At 51.6% G+C, this 23,342-nt stretch overlaps 1 protein-coding gene across 1 annotated transcript in view; it reads left to right on the forward strand.

Annotated features, from left to right (window-relative positions):
* The window catches only part of Fgd5 (FYVE, RhoGEF and PH domain containing 5), a 98,869-nt gene that overhangs the window by 46,202 nt on the left and 29,325 nt on the right, over nt 1–23,342 (forward strand). The window contains 2 exon segments of the mRNA XM_028854940.2: nt 11,064–11,122; nt 11,226–11,256. Coding sequence (XP_028710773.1) covers nt 11,064–11,122; nt 11,226–11,256 — 90 coding nt within the window.

Raw genomic sequence — 23,342 nt, forward strand, 5'->3', positions numbered from 1 at the left:
CTGCTTCACTGTTGAAGTCACAGGCTCAGAGTGATCAAGCCACTGGCCCAGGGTCACACTGCTGGTAGTTGAAGGCTGGGACCCAAACAGGGGTCTGACTGGTTAGTATCTGTCTTTCTCCCTCCGCACTTCCTTCCCCCTGAAAGAATCCCCGCGTCATTGCTGGGAGGAGATCCCGCCATTGCTGGTATCTGTTAGAGATGCCTTTGGCTTTCCTAGGCCTCTCTGGTATTGTGGGGTCTGGAAGCCAATGGAGGAGACCAATGGCAGGGATTTGGAACTGATGGCTGCCACTCAGGCTACCTGCCGCCCCTCCTCAGCTCTGTCACCTTGGCCATCAGCTTTCCCGTTTCTAAAATGGGAATGTTCCTGGGTCTATAGGAGGGTCCAACCAGACAGATGTGGGAGCGTGGCCACAGGCCATGGAGGGTCCAACCAGACAGATGTGGGAGCTTGGCCACAGGCCATGGAGGGGACAGGGGCGCATTTGTCGAATGAATCCAAGGAACAGGAGGAAAGAGGAACAGAGAGGGAAGAAGAGGGAAGAGAGGTCCAGCAGGAGAGAGACAGGATGGAGGAGATGAAGACGGGGTGGGCCTGCTTGGGACCACTGTGAAGCAGGAAAGTCCCAAAGCTCTGGGCGTCCGTGGGCACTCAGAGGCAGGAAGCAGGGTAACATGCAGCCAAGAGTTGGTTCAAACCCAGCTCTGCCACTGGCCAGCTTAAGGACAGGCGACTTCTTAACTGTGTGTCCTTCGGTTTCCTGTCAATGAACTTGAACGAGCCCTTGTGGCTACTGCACAGGCGGAGTTGGTTAGGACACACAGAGGTCAGAGCTCAGGAGTGTGACACTGTGGATCAGGACAGTTAAGACAGTAACAGCTGCCAGGGTCAGGTGACCCCTGGCTGATCTGGCTGGGGTTATACCAGATAGAGCCAATGGGCAGCCGAGGCCAGGCCGAGTCAGCCAGGAGCATCCAGTTATTCTGTTTTTTGTTTTTTCGAGACAAGGTTTCTCTGTGCCTTTGCGCCTTTCCTGGGACTCACTTGGTAGTCCAGGCTGGCCTCGAACTCACAGAGATCTGCCTGGCTCTGCCTCCCGAGTGCTGGGATTAAAGGCGTGCGCCACCACCGCCCGGCAAAAGATTTATTTATTTATTATGTATACAGAAGAGGGTGCCAGATCTCATGACAGATGGTTGTGAGCCACCATGTGGGCGCTGGGAATTGAACTTAGGACCTCTGGAAGAGCAGTCAGTGCTCTTAACCTCTAAGCCATCTCTCCAGCCCGCATCCTGTTATTCTGAGAGCTGAAGGGCTGAGCTCTTTCAGAAGACCTCTTCCCTCATCTGCAGAGCATCCCCGGCCTTTGGCTGCTGTCCTTTGTGAGGCTTATAAGACATACCGGAGTAGAAGTCACCTTTAAAACCAGGTTTTCCTGGATTGGAGAGATGGCCCAGTGGATAATTTCCTCGTCAGACTATTTGATCCTCGGTTCCCATGTAAATGCAGTCACACACATCTGTAACCCCAGTACCAGCACCGGGGAGGCAGAGACAGGTGAATCCTTGAAGCTCACTGGCCTGACAGCCTGGCCAAATCAGTGGGCCCCGGGTTCAGTGAGAGATTCTGTCTCAAAAAGCAAGATGGAGAGGGACCGAGGAATAGATAGACACAGGGTTGTTCCGACCTCCGCTCGCGAGTACTCACACGCAGCATGCCTGCACCCCAGTGAGTGCATGTGCACACAGGGAGGGGCAAACAAAGAACCAAACAAGCTGATTTCATTTCCCTTGCACGACGCATCACGACAGACAGGAGTTGGCGCCCTGAGGTCCCGAACCAAACCCCTCACCCACTCTCATAGGACTCATTCTTCTAGAAAGAGTCTCCCATGTAGATCTCTGTGAATGGGAGTAGCGTGTACTGTTGGCAGAGTTACTTTTACAGAAATTGGATCAAATTGTCAGGATCTTGAAATGGCTCGTTTGATTTTTTTTTTTTTCATACCACCTCGGAGGTCTTCCCACGTAGGTACACGGAACTCTGAATCACACATTTTTCCTGACTGTGTAGTATTCCACTGTGCAGATGTGCCGGCCCCTCTCTGGCCACCCCACGGCAGAGGGCATTTACAGTGTGCGATGTGTTTGCTGTTCACCTGACAGCACCGTGGTGACTTGCTCTCCCACCTCCTCACACCCAGGTGCAGGTTGGGGTGTGACTCAGTGGAAGGCTGCTTGTCGCTCCTGTGCTGGAGGTCCTGGGGTCCATCCCCAGCACCACACACAAAACCCTTTAGAGAAGCTCTCAGGAGCTGAAATGTGCTTGGTCTTCCTGCGTGCCGCTGTGCTGTCCCCAGGGGCCCTGCAGCCCACTCTGGCCACCTCCAAGTTCCCAAAGGCCCGAGGCCTTGTGGCTGGTGACAGGCAGTGAAGTCTCCAAGTGGGGCATCTCCCCGCTCCTTCACAGTTCAGGGAGGGACTCCCTCGTTCCCTATCCTCTGTGCTCACCTAGTCAGAGAATCCGGGCTCCACAGGCAAAGACCCCCCACCCCATCTCCATGCCTGTGTGGCATTAAGCAGGAGGTAAGACAGAAGCAGGCCTCCCTCTAAAGAGGACTGACCAGTCCGTAGGAACTCCTGGGGAGGCCCTGGGGACGGTTTGGGGGTACAGTGGTGAGCTCCTCGCTTCCCAGATGTTTGGAGGCAGGCGCAGGACAGGAAGCCAAGTCCAACTGGTCCACCCCCGTGTCTGGCCTCACCCTCTCCTACTCAGACACACAAAGCGTGTAGGTTGAAAGAAAGGAGGAGAGAAGAAGAAAGGAAAAGCAAGAAGGACTTAAAAATAACTCTGCTGTAAAAGGCACTCAGAGGCCACAGCCTGGCGTACCCCGCCTGCCCAACAATGAGTGTGCTTTGCAGGCTAACTGGGACTTTTCGGGCAAAATACCAGCTCCCAGGAGACTAGTGCCCAGCCCGGAGCTGGCACCTCCACTCACCTCCTCCCCACACCTCCTCCCGACAGGCAGCATCTAGTCACACTTCCCCGAGGGCTGGGCCCTTCCCAGACATACCCTGCTGGCACAAAGGTCTCCTGAGGCTGGGCCCACAGGCTCCCTCCTGCCCACACCATGGCTCCTTCTGGGCTGACCTTGTTCCCGGCCTTTCCACTTTCATCTTTACCCCTTCCCCAAGTTCATGGCTAATTGAACCCTGATGGTTCCCATAAGTCCTCACACAGACCTGGCCAGAGCTCAGGTGTGCACCTGCTAGGTACTTCTGCATCTTGCCCCATCTGCCCACCCCCCATCTTCCTCCACCACAGCGTGCTTACTGAACACTCTGAACTTGCTGGATGCCAGCACCCTGCTGAAGGCTGACTGGTGGTGGCCTGGAGGAGTTTCCCAGGCTGGGCTACTTCGTTCTGCTTAAGACATGGTCCAGGCAAACCATGCTGCTGGACAGGAGCTCCTGGGTAGAGATTTGGGGATCTTAGGGAGGAGGGAGAAGCCTAATGTTATTTTCTTTCTTTTAGTTTTGGGGAAAATGTGATGATAAAATGCACAACACAAATCACATTAACTTACGCGTGTGGTGCTAGGGATTGAACTCAGGGCCTGGCACATGCTGGGCAGGTCCTCTGCCTCTGAGCCCCATACCCCAGGTTTAGCCTCCTAAGCATGTACAGTCAGTGATATTAAGTGCACCCAGTTTGTGTAGTCTCCTCTACCTAAAAGTGGATATTTGCAGAACTTCTGCACCTTCCCAAACAGATGCTCCTTCCTCATGAGATCCCCTCTCTCCAGCCCCTGGCTCACACTCGGCTGTTTTCTGACAATGTGAATTTATCCTTCAGAATCCGTGAATATGAGGAGTGGATGGTGTTGCCTCTTGTGGCCACTAGCCTGTCTTTTTTTACATGGTCCAGCCATGTCTTATGTAGCCCCTCAGAAGTCTACTGCCTAGCTAGACTACCTTTTGTCTGTCCATTGGGTGACTTCTGCTTTCTGACCCAACTGTGCCCCAACAGTGGCTAGTGAGGCTGTCTCTCACAGCCCTGGCGTCACTAAGTCCCTATCCAGAAGTGGGGTCGCTCCACTATGTGGTAATTCTATTTTTACCTTTCATTCAGTTTTTCCCACTTACAGTGCAGAAGATTCCAGTCTCCTTCCTGATGAAGGAGACTCTGAGCTCCACATAGTGAGGCCTATAGAGAGGCGTGGCCAGAGACATGTGGTTCTGGGGAAGGAGGAGATGTTCAGGGTCTTCCCAGAGTCCTCACATGTGCCCATCTCCTTGGCCTCCACACACACTCTGCACACCTCACCCCTCTCTGATCCAGGCCTCGTCTCCTTGTCCACACTAGCCCCCATGCTCAGTGCTGGCCCCAGCCTGGTGGCCCCGGCCTTTGGAAGTCCTCTTCCATGGGCTTCACTGGCACTGGCACTGTCCAATCCCCTTTCATTTCTCCAGCCGTCCCCCTTTGTCCCTTCATAAATGGAATGTTTCCCAAATCCCGGTCCCATCCCAGTGCCTTCATGCATCCTGTGTCCTTAGCTTCCCAGCTGCAGCCTTCTAGACCCACAGATTCGGAGAGACACAACACACCACAAACTGAGCTCACTCCCTGCCCACCAGCTCGCTCCTTCTCTCATGTTTCTGATGTGAATGGTAAGAGTGGATTCCTGGTGTGTCACATTTTTAATCACTTTATCTCAGCCACATACCAAATAAAGTCAAGCAGTACCCGGCCTTTGACTGGGCACAGTGAGGATACAGAACCAAGAGCTACCTGCCCTGCAGCCACCCCAGGACCTTTGCACTTGCCATTTCCTCCACTTTCTGCCCTCTGTGCAAAAAAAAAGTTACCTCCTGCTGTTCTTGCTGCAGCGTTCCTGCCCATTTCCTGGTCCCGGAATCGTGTCCTTGTGTCTCTGTTCACTCGTGCGAGTGTGGCCTTTCCCTGTGAGAGCAGCCCTGGGAGGGCAGGTACCACGTGGCCTGGTGCGTAAAAAGCAGTTACTATCTATAGATAAACAGATGAGTAACTGAGTACACCAGCCCCCATGCCTGCCTGCACTTGATGAAGGCACACCTCTGCCCATGACAAGCTAATAGAGGGAATATGCTGAAGAACTCCCTCCATCCAGCTGCTAAGGCTGGGATCTCTTGGCTCCCAGGAACCTACAAGGAGGATGTGGTCCCTGCTGCCACAACAGGGACACTCGGAGGCAGTGTGGGCAAGGGAGAAGGTGTGAACTCAGAGCTTAGTTTTGAGGATCCCGAAGGACTGGATCCAGAGGTCCAGAGGTGCCTGGGTGTCACACACCAGTGCTGAGCTTAGAGGCAGACAGGGCAGGGAGCTAGGCACGAAGATGCCAAGGGTCCCCTACCTAGTGGCCCCAGATGTTTGATTGGACCTCAGGTCACAGTCCTTCCTCGCTCCCTCCTTCTGGGTGTTGTGCCATGGTCTGCTTAGTACACAGTGTGCATAGGAAATACCCACAGCCCCTGAGGCCTCTTAGATGGCCAGCGTCCCAGACTCCACCCCGACCTCAGGCAGATGGCACAGTACCACGATGCCCATTATCCCTGTGCACGTTCTATAGATCAGCCTCAGCAATACCCTCTGCCCTGGGAGACGCCAGTGAAGGCGCTAATGGGGGTTCCCAGCCTCGGAGCAGCTGGAGAACGCCATTTCCTCCCTTGACAACCTTTAAACTAAGCTTGGCACGCCCATCTTACCAACTTGTCTGTGTGATGTGTCTCCTAGTCCAGCAATGGCTCTGAGGGGCAGGACAGCAGGGGGCAGCCCTGGTGCTGTGTGGGAGCTGAGCATAGCTGGAGAAGTGTTTGAGGCTTGGGTTGGGGTATGCAGGTGGTACAGGAGCTGCGGGTGGGATGGGTGGATGGAGCTGCCCTTGAAGAGAATGGATCATGGTTACATGAGGTCTTAGTTACGGTTTCTATTGCTAGGTAACAGCACTGACCAAAAGCGACTGGGGAGGAAAGCATTTATTTCAGCTCACAGCTTACAGTCCATCACCCAGGGATGTTGAGGGGAAGCTTGGGTTGTTTCTGGACATACCGGGGCCATCCTAGAGATAGGCCCCAGACGGGGCTCCCTGGCCTGTGTCACGATGTAATGCTAATCGGGTTCACCTCCTGAAGCTCTGTGCTCTCTAGAAGGACATGTCCATTTATGTCTTATGCCATTCCTGTGGGACGGCCCCTGGCATAGCACCCCCCCCTCTTAATAATAGAGGCCCCAAGGAATCTTGTACCAAGCCCTTCTTCATCCTTATTTACATATCATAATGTAAACTTGAGAACGTTTTAAAGCTGGGCTAGTGCTAGGTCCCAGTTGGTTGAGCATTTGCCTGGCATGCTTGAGGCCCTAGATTTGACTCCAGTACCTCTTAGGCCAGATGTGGTGTCACACACTCATCAAACCAGCCCTGCGTGGGGTGGAGGTACAGAGATTAGAAGTTCAGTGTCATCCTCAGCTACATAACGAGTTTGAGGCCAGCCTGGGCTACATGAGAATGGTTCAGGGAAAAAAAAAATCCATCTTGTAATATACTTAAAAATAGCAACACCTACAGTTTACTGACTTAAAGACCACTCTGTCTGTCTTTGAGTCAAGTGAACAGAAGCCAGCATGAAGAAGAGAGGCTGGATTTACGTCTTTCTTAGTGCCAGTTGGGTCTGGCTGAGGAAAAGGTGACTAGGCTTGCTCACCTGCTTCCCCTGCTCTTGTTCACTGCTCTCATAGTTCCAACTAGCTCCAGGGAGGAGCTTCCAGACTCCCACAGCTGCCAGATTAGGAAAAGGAGGACCCAAGGGCTCCCTGCTCTGACAGCTGGGGAAACCGAGGCACAGGGACAGAGCTGGCACTCTGGACTCTTTCTAGGACCTGCTGTTTAATGAGATTCACTGGTGGGAGGGCTGACCCAGAGTAGCTGAGCCTGATAGCAGCTGATTTGTCTGGGGAGTGGGGAGAAGGGACAGGACTGGCTGGCCCTGGGACAGCCCTGGGCAGGGGCAGGCAGGTGTCTGGTGTCAACACTCACTATCTGGTTATGAGCAATGCCATGTGCAGGCCCTCATGCCCCAAACCGATGCTCCTGGGAGGAGCCCTGTTCCCAGAAGCATGTCCCTGGACACTGCTGTCAGCCTCCAAGTTCACTTCCTGGTTAAATAAACATCTGTGTTAAATAGCCCAGTTGGGCCCCACCCAGAAGCAGCATGGGGGAGAACCTGGGCCACCGAGCCTGGCAGGCCTCCCCGGTGAAGACACATCCATCATTATGGAGTGCTAAAGCAGAGAGACCCGTGTGTCCCACCCTGAGTCTGCCCGTCTGGCAGGAGGGACGTGCAGAGCCGCGCGTGCCAGGCCCTCCCAGAAGTCTGTCCCCGACGCTCCGAGACCCTAACAATGGTGATGACGACAACTTCAAAAGTCTGGGAAGAGTGAAACCTCTCCCATCCATCACCATGTCCCTGCAGCGAGGGGCACACACCTTGTTTTTCATGTGAGGCAACCAAGGCGCCTGAACAACTGGCCCATGGTCACATGACTGCCCACAGCCTTGGGGAAGAGCCAGGCACAGCTCTATGGTGGCTGCCCTGAGGGTCAGGGAGTAGAAGGAGCTGAGTCTAAAAACACCAGCCTGACCAATCCTGGAATGCCAGCCCCAGGCAGGTGCCACGCAGGATCACTCGCCACCTAGAGTGAGCACAGGCGTGCATAGTTCACTGAGTGCAGATGGTCCCCACTTACAGTGCAGTGGACTGACCTGGGGTATTTTGACTTAACAATGGGCTAATTAGGTCATCGAAAGCATTTATTTTGTTCAGTTTTGTCTGGAGACAGGGTCTCAACTATATTTCCCAGACTGGCCCCAACTGCTGGGCTCAAGTGATCCTCTTCCTCCGACTAGGATTTCAGGTACCTGCTACCACACCTGGCTTAAATACATCCTGACTTAACCATATCCTAGACTTAAGGTGGGCTTATCAGACACAACATGGGTGTCAGGGAAACATATGTACTCAGCCATGCCGGCTCTTTGCCAGGGTTTAGACACTGGAGCCGGGCCTAGGATGGAATCCTGGCTAGGCAAAGGGTAGAAATCATTGGTGCCTCAGTTTCCACATCTGCAAAAAAAGATGGTGGAAGTAGCTGGATTCAGGGAGCTACTGAGTGTATATAGGTCAGAGCTGTGCTTAGCAGTTGCTGAGTATTCCTACCTGGGAAGCTCAGAGAGAAGAAATAACACCATGGGCACAAGGACAGGAAGAGGCAGGGCCCAGGATTTGAACCCAGGTCTTCTAACACCAGAGCAGTGGCTCTCAACACTGTGTGACGGGTAAATTACTGGCCTTGGGGGAGACTGAAGCCAGTTTCACTCTGTCCTCATTTTATAAGGGACAGACAGCTTTAAGTCTCTTGCCTACAAAATACCTCTGTCTGTGGATGCCTCGATGTGTGTCCCCTAGGCTGTGAAGGCCTGCCCTGGCTAGATGCATCTTCCTTTGTGAGGGTTTCCCACCTGCTGGATTCTGTTAGAGCCTCTGCTGTGTGAGCCCAACACTGGTCCTGCAGATGCAGATGGGATGTGAGCCGGTTGGTTCCCGTGAGAGGGAAGAGGTGAACAAGGATCAGAGGCTTCCCCAGGTCCCTCGGCTCTCTCTCTGTCTCCACACTCCAGCTGGAGGCTCCAGTGTGCCACAGAAAGGAGACTCACCCAGGCCAGCCTCTGCCCCGATAGGATGGCTGCCGTGACTTAAACTTCCAGGAAGTCATTAGGGACCGGCAGTTGGGGAAGGCTGTGTTTATTTGGCACCTAATCTATGCCAGACACTGTATCTGATTTTATCAGCTTGAGACGTCTGCCTGGCAGCATCTGAAGATATTTTAGGTGTCACTTGGGATGGGGGTGTTGCTGTCTTCCTGCAGGCAGAAGCCGTGCCCGCTGTTAATTATCCTAAGACACATGGGAAAGTGCCTATGGCAAAAACCAACGCTATGACCCAAGATCAGAGAATGACTTCTGGTGTTTTCTCTAGGTTAGGCCCTGTGATGGTTAATATTGTGAACTTGGCAAGATCTAGAACCACTTAGAAACAAACTTCTGGGCTTGTCCGTGAGGGAGTTTCTAGGTTGGGAAGACCCACTCTAGCTACAAGAGTCGTTATCCCATGGTCTGATGTCTTGGACTGAATGAAAAAGGAGAAAGTGAGCTGAACCCCAGGACTCAAATCTCTTGGCTTGGTGGCCATGGATACAATGTTTCCCCCACCCTGATGGACTGATTCCCTGAACTGTGAGCCAAAATAAACCCTCTGTTTTTAAGTTGCTTCTGTTGGGTATTTTGTGACAGCAATGGGAAAAGCAAACAGTCCAGGTGCTTGTTACACAAGGGGGTGACCTCTGAACAGAGCCCTGAAAGAGTCAGCAAGTGGGGAGAGAAGAGGTAGGGAGACACACTGCAAGAGGATGGGAACGTGTGTGCAGAGACCCCAAGTCAGGAGGGCATCATCAGGACAAATGCGTGGGGTCAGCGGGTGTTTCTTTGTATTTCAGTTTGAACACAGACACATGTGCTTGCTGGAGCCTCACAGTGCGCACGCGTTAGACACTTGGCGTTGTGTGCATTTTGCAGAGAAGAAATTGAGGCCCAATGAGACTGAATGTTCTGTTCAATGAGCGAGAGCCAGAGGCAGGAAGCTGCTCGACTCCGGAGCTGTGTGTTAACCGTACATCATGCCCGCTGAAGGCAGGCCTCCCGTTTCTCACATGTTGACCCAACAAGAGGCCTCTTGGGGTTAGAAACACCCAAGGTTTAACACCTAAGAACATTTATAGGTTGCTCTGTCTGCACAGGGGAAACTGAGGCTCGCTCCCAGAAAGGCACTTGTATAGGATTGTACCCAAAGGCAGGCGTGGAGCTGAAACTGGAAATCAGTGTCCTGACTGAGTGAGCCCTACCTCTCCAAGGGCCACCTGTCTCCAGCCACACCTGTGTGTTCCCTATGCTCACCCTCTCCTTCATCTTTTTTGCTTCTGGACCAATTGTCAGCAATGTCAACCATTTTTGGTAGGCATCAGGTTTGGGGCCAGATGGCTGAACTTGCCCTGGCACCTGCCCCCACCCATCCTTCCTGTTTGTGGACAGTCGGTGCATTCCCACAAACCTGGGGCTTGGCTGGTTGAACAGCTTTCCTGCTGAGGTCAGCCACAGAGAGAAGGAGTTCCCACCATCACTTCCTGGCTCACCTGTTCATTCTTTCACACAGAAGAGCCACTGTATGCCGAGCACTGGTCAGAGATGGAGTTCATGGACCTTTCCTTTACGGGAGACAGAACCGTCTCTCATGGATAGCAGGCACAACAGGAGAGTACCCAGGAAGTACCCTCTTGAGAAGGGGGCAGCTTAGGCATCTGGGGAAACTCCATGGAGGAGGCCAAGCCATGGCAGAATCTTTAGGGCTTCTTTTCTTCGAGGTTCTGGGAACGGAGCTGAGAGACATACTTCAGCCCTTGGTTTGTTGAATCAGGGTCTCATTATGCAACCCAGACTGGTCTGGTGCTCATGATCCCCCTGCCTCTGTCTCCTGGGTGCCAGGCTTATAGATGTGCACCACTTTGCCCAGCTAGTAGGGCTGAATCTTAAGCATGGCTGGGAGCGGGGCAGGGAGAAGAGGAAAGTCCTGGTGGAACAGTGTGTGCGAAAGTGAGCAAAAGAGGACTCCTTAGTACAGATATCAGGACTGGTGGGATGGCGAGCTGGATTCCAGGCTCATGCCACCATGACTGGGACATTTATTGAGCCCTGTGGCAGGCACCATGCAGGGCATCTGTTTGGCAGCCTCCTGGGGTAGAAACTCCTCCTACCCATGTGTATAGATGAGGAAACCAAGGTTCCGAGAGGGTACGTCACTCGCTGAAGGTCATTGATAGTGACGAACACTCAGACCCACCTCTGACAGCATGGTCATTTTCAGGACTGTCCTTTCAGCTACCTACCCTGCTCTCACTGTTTTCTCCCCCCACAGGTTGAGGGACAGTCCAGAGCCCTTGTCATCGCTCAGGAGCTGCTGTCTTCAGAGAAAGCGTGAGTGCCCCGGCAGCCGCCCGTGGCTTGTACGCAAAGCCTTGCCCCTCCCGCCTTGTCCAGGGTAGAGTTAATGCGGCGCCATCCCTCTTTCCTTCCACAGATACGTGCAGATGCTGCAGCACTTAAGCCTGGTGAGTTCATCATTTTGATTGTCGCTAACTAATTGTCCTGTTACGGGGCTGGACTCTGAGGGGCAGAAATCAGGGAGCCGACAGGGGGGGACTACATTAACAGGCTTGGTGGCCGAGGCTCTGGGCCAGGCTTTTCAGGGAAGCCTTGTCTGCTGATGGATGTACTAGGCAGGATGACTCCCTGCCCGGGTAGGGTGGGAGCTCTGGCAGAAGGCACTGGGAGGGAGTTTGAAGATAGATGGGGATACTCAGGGCTGTCTGTGTGTGCCTGTTTCTGTGGTGCGTGGGGACAGAACCTAGGGCTTGCAGCATGCCGGGTAAACACTCCACCAGGGAGCCATGCCCAAGCTCTATGCACGTGCCTTATAGTTGGGGCCTTATATGGATCATGATGTATCTGCACCATGGCAGTTGCTCAGGGAATCAAGAGGCTTTCTTAGTTATCCTGGCCACCTCCTCCCTAGGAGATCTCTGGCAACAAATGCAGGAAGAAACCATTGAGGGTGCAGAGGAATGACCATGATTATGGAGAATCTGGGCAGGCGTCCCTGAGGAGGTGGCTTCGATTCAGGCTGAGTCACAGGGAGGGTTGCACGCAGCGAAGATGAGGGAACTGGATGTGTAGGCCCTGTGGCAGCTCTCCCAAGTGTCTAAGGATTCCCAGCCCCGCAGCAGTTCAGCCTTGATCCTTGGCTTCATCTGTTCAGCTCATAGAATGTCAGAGCCACCAGTAGTCACTGTTGGGCATTTGGGCAGGTAGTGATGTGTAGGTTCAGAGGAAATGACTGGGCCCAGGTCACAGAATAACGGAGCCAAGGCAGACATGCGTTTCCTAACACACTCCACTATTCTCATGAATGATCCGCTCCTCAGGGCAGAAGACCAGAGGGCCATCTCCCTGTGTCCTGCACCAAGCCAGGCCTCAGGGTGAACCAGTTAGAGATCATGCTGCTGTGGTGTCTCCGTGTGAGCAGGGAGCAGCTGAGTCTCCGAGTGGAGGACAGAACAGTCCTCTGGGTTAGCATGGACAGCTGTTTGGGATTCCAGTTCTGTGTGTGTTATTAAGCCTGAAGTTCCCAGGGCTGAAGTACCCCAGTTCTCTTCCCCTTTCTCCTGAAAGGGTGACTCAGCAGGGCAGAGAAGAATGGACCCCTGAGTTCTGCTTCTTCCCGGCTCCTGCCTGACCGCCTCACATGGGCTGGGCGCTCTTGTTTTATGAGACATCGGTGCGAGTTTGCAGCGCTTCCTGCCAGGTGGAGAGAGGCTAAAGCTACTGGCAATCCACAGCGCCATCCCGGGCACGGGAAGGCCAGTCAATCAGTGCAGAAGCTGCTTTCTGGAACTGTGCTGCTGAGCATTTATCACATCAGAGCTGTGTGGACAGAGGTGGCAGAAACCTCGACACATGGCTCCAAGCCAGGGATGCTGAGCTTAAACTATGGACTTCAGGATGTAGTACCCCAACCCAGGGGCTCATCCCACTCGCAAAGGTTGGCAAGTTCTTTACTCTGCTGGAAAGGTCCCCAAGGCCACCATGCTGTGAGGAGGGGAGTGGTCTTCTGTTTTTCAGGCTTGGGATTCAACCTTATGCTTGCCAAATGGCCGGTAGAGCTAATGTGGGCGAAGCTGCGAATTCAAGTCATTCGGGTTGATTCCTGCCACTTGGGGACCTGGTTCTGGAAGCCTGTTGACTGGGAATTGTTTTTGTGTTTTTGAATGTTTGTGAAGCAAGACAGAGAAGAGCATGAGCCTTTAAAGACCAATGTGGTCCACAAAGCCTAGAACATTGTTTTGCTGGGCCCTGACAAAGGTGCCCTCTTCTATCCTTCCGGGAGCCCGTCATCAAAGCTTCCACCCTCCTGCATGTTCCTTGCTATCCAACTAGATGGCTCTGGTGGCTCATCTCCCTCTCATCTCCACAGCACCAAATACCGTACCCACATAGCCATTCACCTCTGTTCACCCACTACTCACTTATCTATCAACTGTCTAAACACTGGCTCGCTGCTCTATCCGCCATCTACTCATCAATCCATCCTTCCTCCCATCCACCTATAAACCCACACACCCTTCCCTCTTCCCCTATCCACTCACCCATCCATCCACACACTCATCTCTTCCTTTATCTATTTATCTCCGCATTCAACCACGCTTGCCCCCTTCCCCATCCATTATCAATCCATCTTTCTGTGGATTTATTTATTCTCCCTAAATCCCCCATTCTCATTCTGTCCCCTACCCCCAGTTCACTCTGAAATATCTTAAGCTACTTGGTTGCCATTGTTACTGAAATAGGCCTTGGAGCCCCAAAGATGAAAAAGGCTTCAGATTTGCTGCTCTTCAGTAGGTCTCAGTGTGTGTGTGTGTGTGTGTGTGTGTGTGTGTGTGTGTGTGTGTGTGCCCTACATGCATGTATGTATGCTTGCATTGTGTGTGTGTGTGTGTGTGTGTTGTGTGTGTGTGTGTGTGTATACATGTGTATAGGCCTAAAATTGAGCCATTTTCCATCTTTTATTTCTTAAGACAGGTTCTCTCTTATTTATTGAGACAGGTTCTCTCACTGAACCTGATGCTCACCAGTTCTGGCTAGTCTTGCTAGCTGATTTGCCCCGCAGGGATCCCTTGTCTTCTGCTTCTCAAGTGCTGGGATTGCAGGGGACCATGGGAGCTGCTCATCTTTACCATGGATTCCAGGCTGTGCCAGGAGCACTTTACCCATGAGCCATTTCCCCAGCCTGCCGGGTCTCATTTTTTGTGAAAAGAGAGGGTGGGGGTGGTGAGAAGGCGTACTTATATCACTCAGCATAAATAGAATTTGCACAGCTGTATTTGGGAGCAGAACCTACAGGGGCATGATGGGAAGAGGCTGTTCACTTTGGAACCAGGAAGGCTTATAGGAGAGGTGCCGCAGAGGTGGATGTGGAAGGAGGGATTCTACCAGGTGCAGAAGGTGGGGTGGTTGGCTGGGCAGGCGCACAGAGCCTGAAGATATGTGATGTCGGATCGCGTATCAACTGTGTAGTTAAAAGTGGCTCTTTCACAGAGGCAGGAGGCCAAACTAGGGCTTGGGGAAAGGACCCAAACCCAAGATTAGCAGGTTGCAAAGCCCCCACAATGCCAGGTGAGGGCTTGTGCTTTTCCTTCTATGTGATGAGTTGGTGTTTTGAAGAGCACTGGGTCTCTGATCACCTTTGTTTCTGTTTTCCCATTTAAAATTTTTTTTTTTCACCTATTAGTTTATAATTCCTCCCAGGGTCCCTCTCTGGACAGAGGCTCTCCAGACTACCAATGGGGAGCGAATGGGGAGTGGGTTCTGTCAGGTCCCTGGGGACAAGTCCTGGAACCTAGAAGAACTGGTGTCGGGCCCATCAACCTCTTGGCACCTTCTACAGATTCCTTGTGCCACAGCTTTCCTCTCTGCCTTCTGGATGCCTTTAAAGTGCTGTGGGGTATCCTGCAGCCTCTATGTCTGCTTTTCCATTGGCTCTCTCAGCTTCCACGGCTTGGTTGCCAGTGTCTTCTCTTCATTCGGGTCTCAGCCCAGGGGTCACCAGGGAACAGGACTCAGTGATGTGGAGTAACATGCTACCGTGCTCACAGACCCTCAGTGAAGTTCCCACGTCATCTCCCCCACAGACTTTCAGTGAAGCCCCCTGGCCATTTAGCTTTCAGACCCTCTGTTCCAGAGACTTTCTCAAGGCTTGGTGGGGGACTCATCTCTGCTTGGCAACATCTGGGCCTTCACCCGGAAGATTCAAAGACCAGTCGTACCTTGATGGCTGGGGACTGCAATCTCCTGTAACTGTCTTCTCTCAACACATCTGGGGCAGATGGTAGCTACTGTCTGGGGCCTCTGCTGGGCCTATGGCCAGCAAGCTTACCTATGGCCTCTCCCTGTGGTCTCCAAATAGGCTAGTCTGGGCTTCCTCCCAGCCGGTGGCTGGGTGCCAAAAGTGATTGTCCCAGGAGAAAGCTGGGAGGAAGTGCGTGCCATTTTTATGACCCAGGCTTGGAAGTCACGTAGCGCCACTTCCACCATACTGCACTAGTGGAGACAGTTGTAGAGGTCCGCCCAAGTTCAAGGGCAAGGACTAATCTCTACTGTTCAGTGGGAGGATTATCAAGCACACATTTCATAAATATCCTGTAGGAGATACTGTTATGGTCATTTTTTGGAAAACATAATTCACCATAGACACCTTTAAAAAAAATAACTTTGTGTCTCTTAGGAACTGTGTTTGACTTCTGGCAACAAAACTTCAACTATGGCAGCTTAAATAACGTAGGGGTTATCCTCATGTGGAGTAAATCCAGAAGGCAGTGGGGGGGGGGGCTCCTGTACATCTCAGAAACTGCATGTATTTCAAGGGGTCCTCGTTAACTTAGATAGCTGCTGTGGCCCTAACCTTCCTATCCATATCTCAGGCAGAAAGGAAAAGGAGAAAAGCTGAAGTTTCTGACTCCCAGCTGGAGTTTGTTCCTTTGAAGATGCCTTGGGTACCACTGGGCAGCTTCTTCCCCTCACTTGCTACTTCAGGGGGAGCCAGAACAGAAGGAGTCAATGGCCAAAGCCGAGTGCAGCTCAGTGGCTCTGTTTCTTTGTCTTTATTCTGGAGCTCAAGTGGGGAACGGGCAGTGGGTACCCTAGAAAAGCCCTTCCTGTTCCCAGTCAGCTAGGCGGGGGTCTTCTGCTCTACATACATGGGGAACTGTGGGTCGGCAAGAAGAGGCTCCTGCAGGGCAGGGCTTGGGCAGTTTTTGCTCCCGTCAGCATTTGACAGCAGCCAGGATCAGCAGCATACAGGCAGGACCAGGAGCAGGTGGACCCCCAGTGCTATCAGGTCACAGGTCACAGCTCTGGTGTAGACCGAGGAAGCGGGTGTTGTGTCTTAAGGAAAAATAGCAGGTTTCAGGCTGGGGAGATGGATCGGTGGTTAAGAGCAGTTGTTGCTATTGCAGAGGACCCTGGGTTCAATTCCCAGGACCCACATGGGGGTTATAACTGTCTGTACCTTTAATTCCTGGGGATCCTGTGCCCTCTTCTGGCGTCCTTGGGCACTGCATGCACATGGTACACAGACTACCAGCATTCGTATGCATACAATAAACAGAAACCTTGAAAGAAAGGGAGAGAAAGGGGAAAAAAGAAAATAGCAGGTTCATGAGAAGGCAGCAGAGATGAAATTGCAGTTCAGGAGAGTCAGTGGCTCACAGCCACAGGCAGCCATGAGGGACCCGAAGTGGAAGAACAATAGGAGAGACAGCCATCACATACAGTATAACCAGGGACTGAAGGAAGAGGGACAGATCCTTCAGGCCTTCCGTTCCCAGAATATTAGGAGAGTTGCCACATGATGCCATGGGCAGCCTGATTGATTGAATCTTGAAGGGAGGGAGGGAGAGCCTTCAATTCCATAGGACAAGGGGAGTTTCTGACTCTCACAGATTTGAGATATGTGTGGTGGGAGGTAAGTTCCCAAACCCCCTCAAACCAGCCGATGTGTGACAGGTCACAAGGCACTGATAAGTTTAGCTGTAGCCCAGGGGTGTCTTGGGTCTGGACAGTAGGAAAGGGTCGACCTTTCAAACAGATGCTGGGGGTAGAGAGAGAACTCAGCTCTGAGAATTTTAAGTTCACAGTAGCTCTTTGTACTTGGCCCTGAGAGAGAGACTTCAGGGGGTGGGGCCTGACTCTGGGGCCTGACTCTGGGGACAATGAGCATCACATCTCTGCTCTATAATCTGACAGTGGGGGATTTTCAGCCTGATGGCAGCAGCTTGGGTATTGGGATTCCCCGGCTTCTGTCAGTGACTGCTGTGATAGCCCCAGGCTCCGTATATCTAAGACCCTTCACCCTTAAGGTCACCACTACTGCTGCCACTGCCACCACTATGATTGGTCACCCCCGCCGCCCCTTCCAACCGCTGCTCTGTTGACACGCTTGCAGGCAGCGTGCAGCTCCAGGTCCTGCCGCCAATCCCGTGGCTCCATCTCTTCTGCTGCTGTTGAAGCCCAAAGCCAAGGATGCCTTCAGAGCTCCACCATTTCTCGGGCTCAGCCTCACTGCCCACTCCTCTGTGGCGACAGGGGCCACTGCTGGCTGGGTACTGCCTCTCTCTGCCTTACAGATGGGGCATCATAGGAGGGCATTTCTAACGGCTCTCCAGTGACCCGAGCAGCCTGTTTCTATCATTGTGTTTACACAATCACACAGCGCTGTTCCTTTCACACCCGTCACAGCAGTCTGTAAACCCAGGGAAGTTTCTCGCTCTCTGGTGTGGTGGGAAAGTGTTCATGAGGCTTGGAGTTGGAAAAGTCTTTGGTAAACTTTAGGACACAAATTCAGACGGTTGCGGCTGTGGCTGCATGTTCAGGATCTCAACTTCTGCAACCCCAGCCATCCCACGGCTTCCTCATGGTGTCTGTGGGGTGCTTGGTGCTTGGTAGGCTGGCTGTTTGCCTGACAGTCCTCTGCTCAAGGTAGCCAGGACACTGGAAAAGAGCCCACTGCCAATCAGCGAGTCAAAGAGTCCATCTCCCAACACTTTGTTTGTTTCTAGGGGAATAAACATCAGCAGTACTTAAAATATGAACTTGCTGCAAGCATTAATAACCATGTGTAGTGCGTTTTTGACAGTGCCCACTTCCTGCCCAACACCCCGAGGACAGATGGGCCCCCCCTACCTCTCTCATCCCCCAGGGTGGTAGCTTAACAGACAGCTTCTGAGCCACGGGCTCTCCACAGCTACCTCCTTTCTCCCGCTCGGCCCCACAGCCACGGCGATGGGCAGGAGACTCTCCAAGGGCAGGCGGCCAGACATCCCTCTCCTGTGCGGCCTTACACTTCATCCTATTGTCCCTCGTACCTTCCTGGCTGGCAGTTCCCCACCCCACGCACTTATTGACCCGTTCCAGTAGGTTTTCATTTCACAGGCTTCAGAATGTTTTCTGGCTCAAGCCTCCTTCACAGCACAGTATTGTTTGCCTTCCTCCTGTTTGTGCTTCCCAGACTCCTACTGCTGCTGGTTTCCTGGTTTCTGTGGTGGGAAGATGCATTTCTCTGGCGCTATAACACATCGGGTTATAGCCTAGCCCAAGGCCACCATGGGCCGGGGACTGCTCCGTGTGCGCTTGTTTCGGGTGTGTTCTCTGTTCTTACCTCTTTTCTGGTACTGTTACTTGAGTCCTCTGAGGTCAGTGCATTTGTAAGTTGCTTTCTCTTGTTGGGGCTTCTGTCCTGTGTCTGTCTCATGGAGAGTGGGCAGCCTGAGAGGAAGCAATCCTAGAGGGAACCCCATGGACATAGGGTGGGGACAAACTGAAGTATCCAGCCCAGATTTCCAGGTGTAGGGGAGGAGTCTCAGAGGAAGGTCTGTCCTGGTACCTCGGGAAGGAAAGCTTGCTCCCGTAGAGTCATCAGCATGTGCACAGGCACAAAGGCCAGCTGGGTCTAGCCTGTTTGGGAATTGAGAGAAATTCAGCCACGTGGAGGATGTTATGAGCAGGAAAACTGAGAAAGCTGAGGCCAGCAGGGAAGGGGGAAGGGAACCAGCCTCTCGACATGAGGCTTGATCTCAAGTATCTGAGAGACTAGGCTGCTGGTGACTCTAGAAAGAAGTGCTGTGGCATGCTGGGAAAGGCCAAGGACTGTGTTCCCTTGGTGACCAGCTATGAGGTGAGGGGCCGGACTGATCCCAGATGGTAGGGGGATGGGTCTCTGCAGTGGCCATGTGAGCAGAGCAGACTCTATATGAGGTGAAGGACTCCAAAAGACCCAAGTACAAGTGGGCACCAGCCATGCCTGAAGAAGTGGGCATGGCCTCCCCATGGAAGACATGGGTAGGACAGGGTTAGGGTACACTGGGCAGGATGGAGGTTTTGACAGAGGCTACAGGGAGATCTATGATTAGGATTTGTGGGTCCTCCCAGTATACCCCAAACTAGAACACTGTCCCCTCTCCCAGGTGGTGGGAACTGCCGTGAAGCATGGGTAACCTCCTGGACAGGGCTGACCTCTCAGAGTGCTCCAGACAAACTCAGGGTCTGCAGGGCTCTGGGGTCGGCACATTTATAAGTTTACCTATCAGCATGTGGCACTCTCTGCCCCATCCACCCATCCCCCACCTGTTCATCCAGCCAGCTCCTCCTCGGGCAGTCAGTGTCCAAGGTGACAGGCATGGCAGGGTCCGTGACTGCTGTGTGCCAACTCTTCACACATCGTCTCATTTTGTTGCACACCGTATGTACTTAAGAGATAGAAGGGTACAGGCCCAGATTCTGTGTCTCAGAGAAAGGGAATGACTTTTCCTGGGTCCCATAGCGGGGGTGAAGTAATGCCAGGGGTTTTTGACTTCAGAGCCCTGAGAGGGAAAGAGGTCACTGTGATCTGGAGAAGTGGTGCCTGGGAAGACTTTGTGAGGAGATGGGTCTTGCCCAGTAGAAAGTAGGGACAAACTTTACAGCAGGGGTGGGGAGTGTAGGGGGGGCAGGGGGAGGAGGGCAACTCCTGAGGGAAGAGTATGGGGCCATTGGGCCACCTAGGAAATCTCTTCATGTCATATGTCAGATCTCTCAAAGGGACTCAGTGCCCTGATGACTCCGCTGGGCAGGCATAGGGAAGGGAGTTGAGGAAGGATGGCCTGGTAGGTTGAGTGGCAGTGGGAAGTTCAAGGGACCAAAGGTTAAACCAGACAATTTCCTCAACTGACTTTGGCTATCCTCTACTAATCTTGCCTCCCTGCCTGTGGACACCATTAAGAAAATTCTGTTATTTTCGTTGTTGTTGTTGTTTTGAGACAGGGATCTCACTGTGTTGTTCAAGCTGCCCTTGAACTCGTGATCCTCCTGCCTCTGCCTCCCAGTGTGTGATCCACTGCACCCTGCTAGGAGATACGTTTTAACTGAGAGGAAGGGGAGTCCTGTCTTCTGGGTCTTGCTGGCTCCCTCAGGCATAATGAGCTGTCTGACATCTTGGGGGTTTCTGGGGCACACATTTTGGCTTCATGGGGGACCATGATTGCTCTCCTCCTGGTTAACAAGGAATGAAGCAGGGTCCATGGAAAGACCCATGGAGAAGTCTTGGGCCTGGGCAGGTGTTATTGTCTCCTGTATGTTCACGCTACCCTTCCTCCATGACTCTGATCTCCGAGGAAGGAGGTGATCTTTGGAGGGTTTGGAATAGAGGCAATAAATAAACAAACAGAGAAAGAAAGAAAGAAAGAAAGAAAGAAAAAAAAGAAAAAAGAAAAAAAAAAAAAAAAGAAAGAAAGAAAGAAAAAAAAAGAAAAAAAAAAAAAAAAAAAGAAAGAAAAAAAAAAAAAAAAAAAAAAAAAAAAAAAAAAAAAAAAAAAAAAAAAAAAAAGAAAGAAAGAAAGCATGCATTCCAACTTGGCCCCTATCCCCCAGGGGACAAAGAGAATTGTTTGCCTTTAAAAATATATTTGTAGCTTGCCTGTCGTTAGTGAACTAATCTTAACGAAAGAGCTCACGTATTTGTGCAAGAGAGGCAGACACTACTTCCATCATCCCAGATTTCCTGTCCCTACCAATGATAGCAGGCCACCAGGGTATGTGCATTAATGCTTCTGGCCATCTAGTTTGTCTTGTCTATAAATGTGCCTGTTCTGAGCACTTCGTTTAAATGGAATCTTAAGCTATGGTCTTTGTGGTCGGCTTCTTCCCACTAGCATATGCTGTCAAGGTCCACCCATCTTTGCATGTATTGGTCCTTCATTCATTTGGGGCTGAGTAATATTCCTTTGTGGGTGTAGCACAGTCTGTTTATGCCTTTACCAGAGGATGGATATTTGGATTCTTGCTGGTTGTGTGGAATGGTAAGCTGCAGGAAGCACGTGTGTTTGCAGTTCTCTTGGGCTTATACCCAGGAGTATAACTGCTGGGCTTCACGGTGACTCTAACCTTTTGAGGAGGCTGCATGATTTTTCCTAGAGTCTAGTTCCATTCTCCCTGGATAAAGAGGGCAACAATAGGCCAAAGAAGCTATTTCATCGTCTAAGACCTCAAGTCCTGCTTGAGGCACCAATGAGTTTGTTAGAGATACTTACAGGAACATGGCTGACTCAAGGTCAGCTGCATCACTAAAAACTCCCACCCGACAGGGGCGATGAGTCTCGAAAGCTTGTACTGCTTGCAGACAGCTTTACCGTGGAAGAGTCTCCTCTCCCTGGCAATCATTTACAGCTTTCCTGTGGCTTGCATAGCCCTGGCTCTACTCTCTTGAGTGTCCCGAGTCTTGTTTCTTGAGTTTCAGGAGCTGTGTGAGCCTCCTGCCGGAAGCAGTGCCTCAGTGTGGGGGATGCAGGTGCACACCCTCATGCCACCAGGGCTCCGCATTCTCTACTCCTTGCAACACTGGTTACTGTGAGGCTGTGACAGCTAGCCTGGCAGGTGTGGGGCACATCTCTGTGGTTGGTTTTGCATGTTTCCCTGAGGACACATGATGCCACGTGTCTTTTCTTTGGAGACCTGTCTTCTCAAGCCTTTGCTCAGTTTTCTGCTGGGTGGTTAGTCCTTTTTCTTGTAACCTGTAAATAATCCTATTATCAAGCGTGTGATTTACAAATATTTTTTCTCTGATTCTTTGGGTCTTCTTCACTCCCTTTTGAGGTTCCATCCATCCATCCATCCATCCATCCATCCATCCATCCATCCATCTGTATTAGGTGGAACCCAGTATCTTACACATGCTTGGCAAGTGCTCTATCACTGAGCTACATCCCAGCCCTCGTCTTTACTCTCTTGACACTGTCCTTTGAAATACAGTAGTTTTGTTTTGTTTAATTTTGATGTTGTCACACTTTATCTGTTTTCGTTTTTTTTTTTTTTTTTTTTTTTTTTTTTTTTTTTTTTTGCATGTGGTTTTAGAGCCTCGTCAGGAAGGTTCACTCACTGCTGTGTGCTCTTTGTAAGCTGAATGGTTTAGTTCTGAAGTCCTTGGAGCTGTCTTTCATGTGGTGTAAAGAACTCAGACTTCGCTTTCCATATGTGGCCATCCAGCTGCCCAGAACCTTGTAGGACTGAGCTTACCTGATGAATCTTTTGCCCCCTTATTGACAACCACTTAATAGAAGTAAAAGGGAGTTCTGGGTCCTCCATGATGCTCCATTGATCTGTGTTTCTGTCTTTAGAACTCACAGTAAATCTTGAAGCCAACAAACATGAGTCTCTGAGCTGAGGGTGATGGTGCACACCTCTAGTCTCAGCACTTAGGAGACCGAAGCAGGAGGATTGCTAGTATTGGGCAAGAAACACTGTTTTAACAGCAACAACAAAAGCATGTTCCTCCAGTATTTTTGTCCTTCTAGATTGTCTTAGCTGACACAAATCTAATGAGTTTTAAGACTGGCTCAGCATTTTCTGCCTGTAAAATGGAAACTGGGATGCTGTCAGAGATTGAGACAAACCTGTGTCAAGTGGGGGAGAGCCAACATCAGAAAAGTGGTCACAACTGAGGGAGGGCTGTCTCTATATGCTCTTAGGTCCTGGTTCATTTCTTTCAATGGTGTTCTGTGTTTTCAGAGTTCAAGTTTTGTGCTGTTTTTGTTCGATTTATTTTTTAAATATTTTATTCCCTTTTATATCATTCACATTCTAAATCATTTTCTTTTTTTTTTTAAATCACAATCTCTTTTACATGACTCCACTTCCCTCTGTCCTTGGAGCTTGCTCAGGATACTCAGAATGTATACGGAATATTTGCTGAATGCTTAAGATGAGGTTTCTAGCATGCCTTCCTCCCTGGGGATGGCTACTGAGACCCTGTGGTGATGCCCAGCGATAGAGGCAGCAGAAACCTTTCCACAGGAGATGGCCAGTGCAGCAGACACTCTCTGGTTCCATTAAGAACAGGTGTGAGTACATTGTGATTGTCTTGCTGATGGCTGTTCTGTCCTGTAGATGGCCATCTTGTCCTGCAGGTGGCTACCCTGCCTGTTGGGACTGAGCCAGTCAGTGAGGATTAATTACCGTGCAGGAAAGGATTACAAAACTGTGAACCCCGGAAGCTCCCCAGAGGATGCTGTGTATCCCACTGTCTGTCTGTCTGTCCTTGCTGTTTTCCTTTCTC

Source organism: Peromyscus leucopus, chromosome 3 (assembly GCF_004664715.2).
Source record: "Peromyscus leucopus breed LL Stock chromosome 3, UCI_PerLeu_2.1, whole genome shotgun sequence".
Classification (NCBI taxonomy): Eukaryota; Metazoa; Chordata; class Mammalia; order Rodentia; family Cricetidae; genus Peromyscus; species Peromyscus leucopus.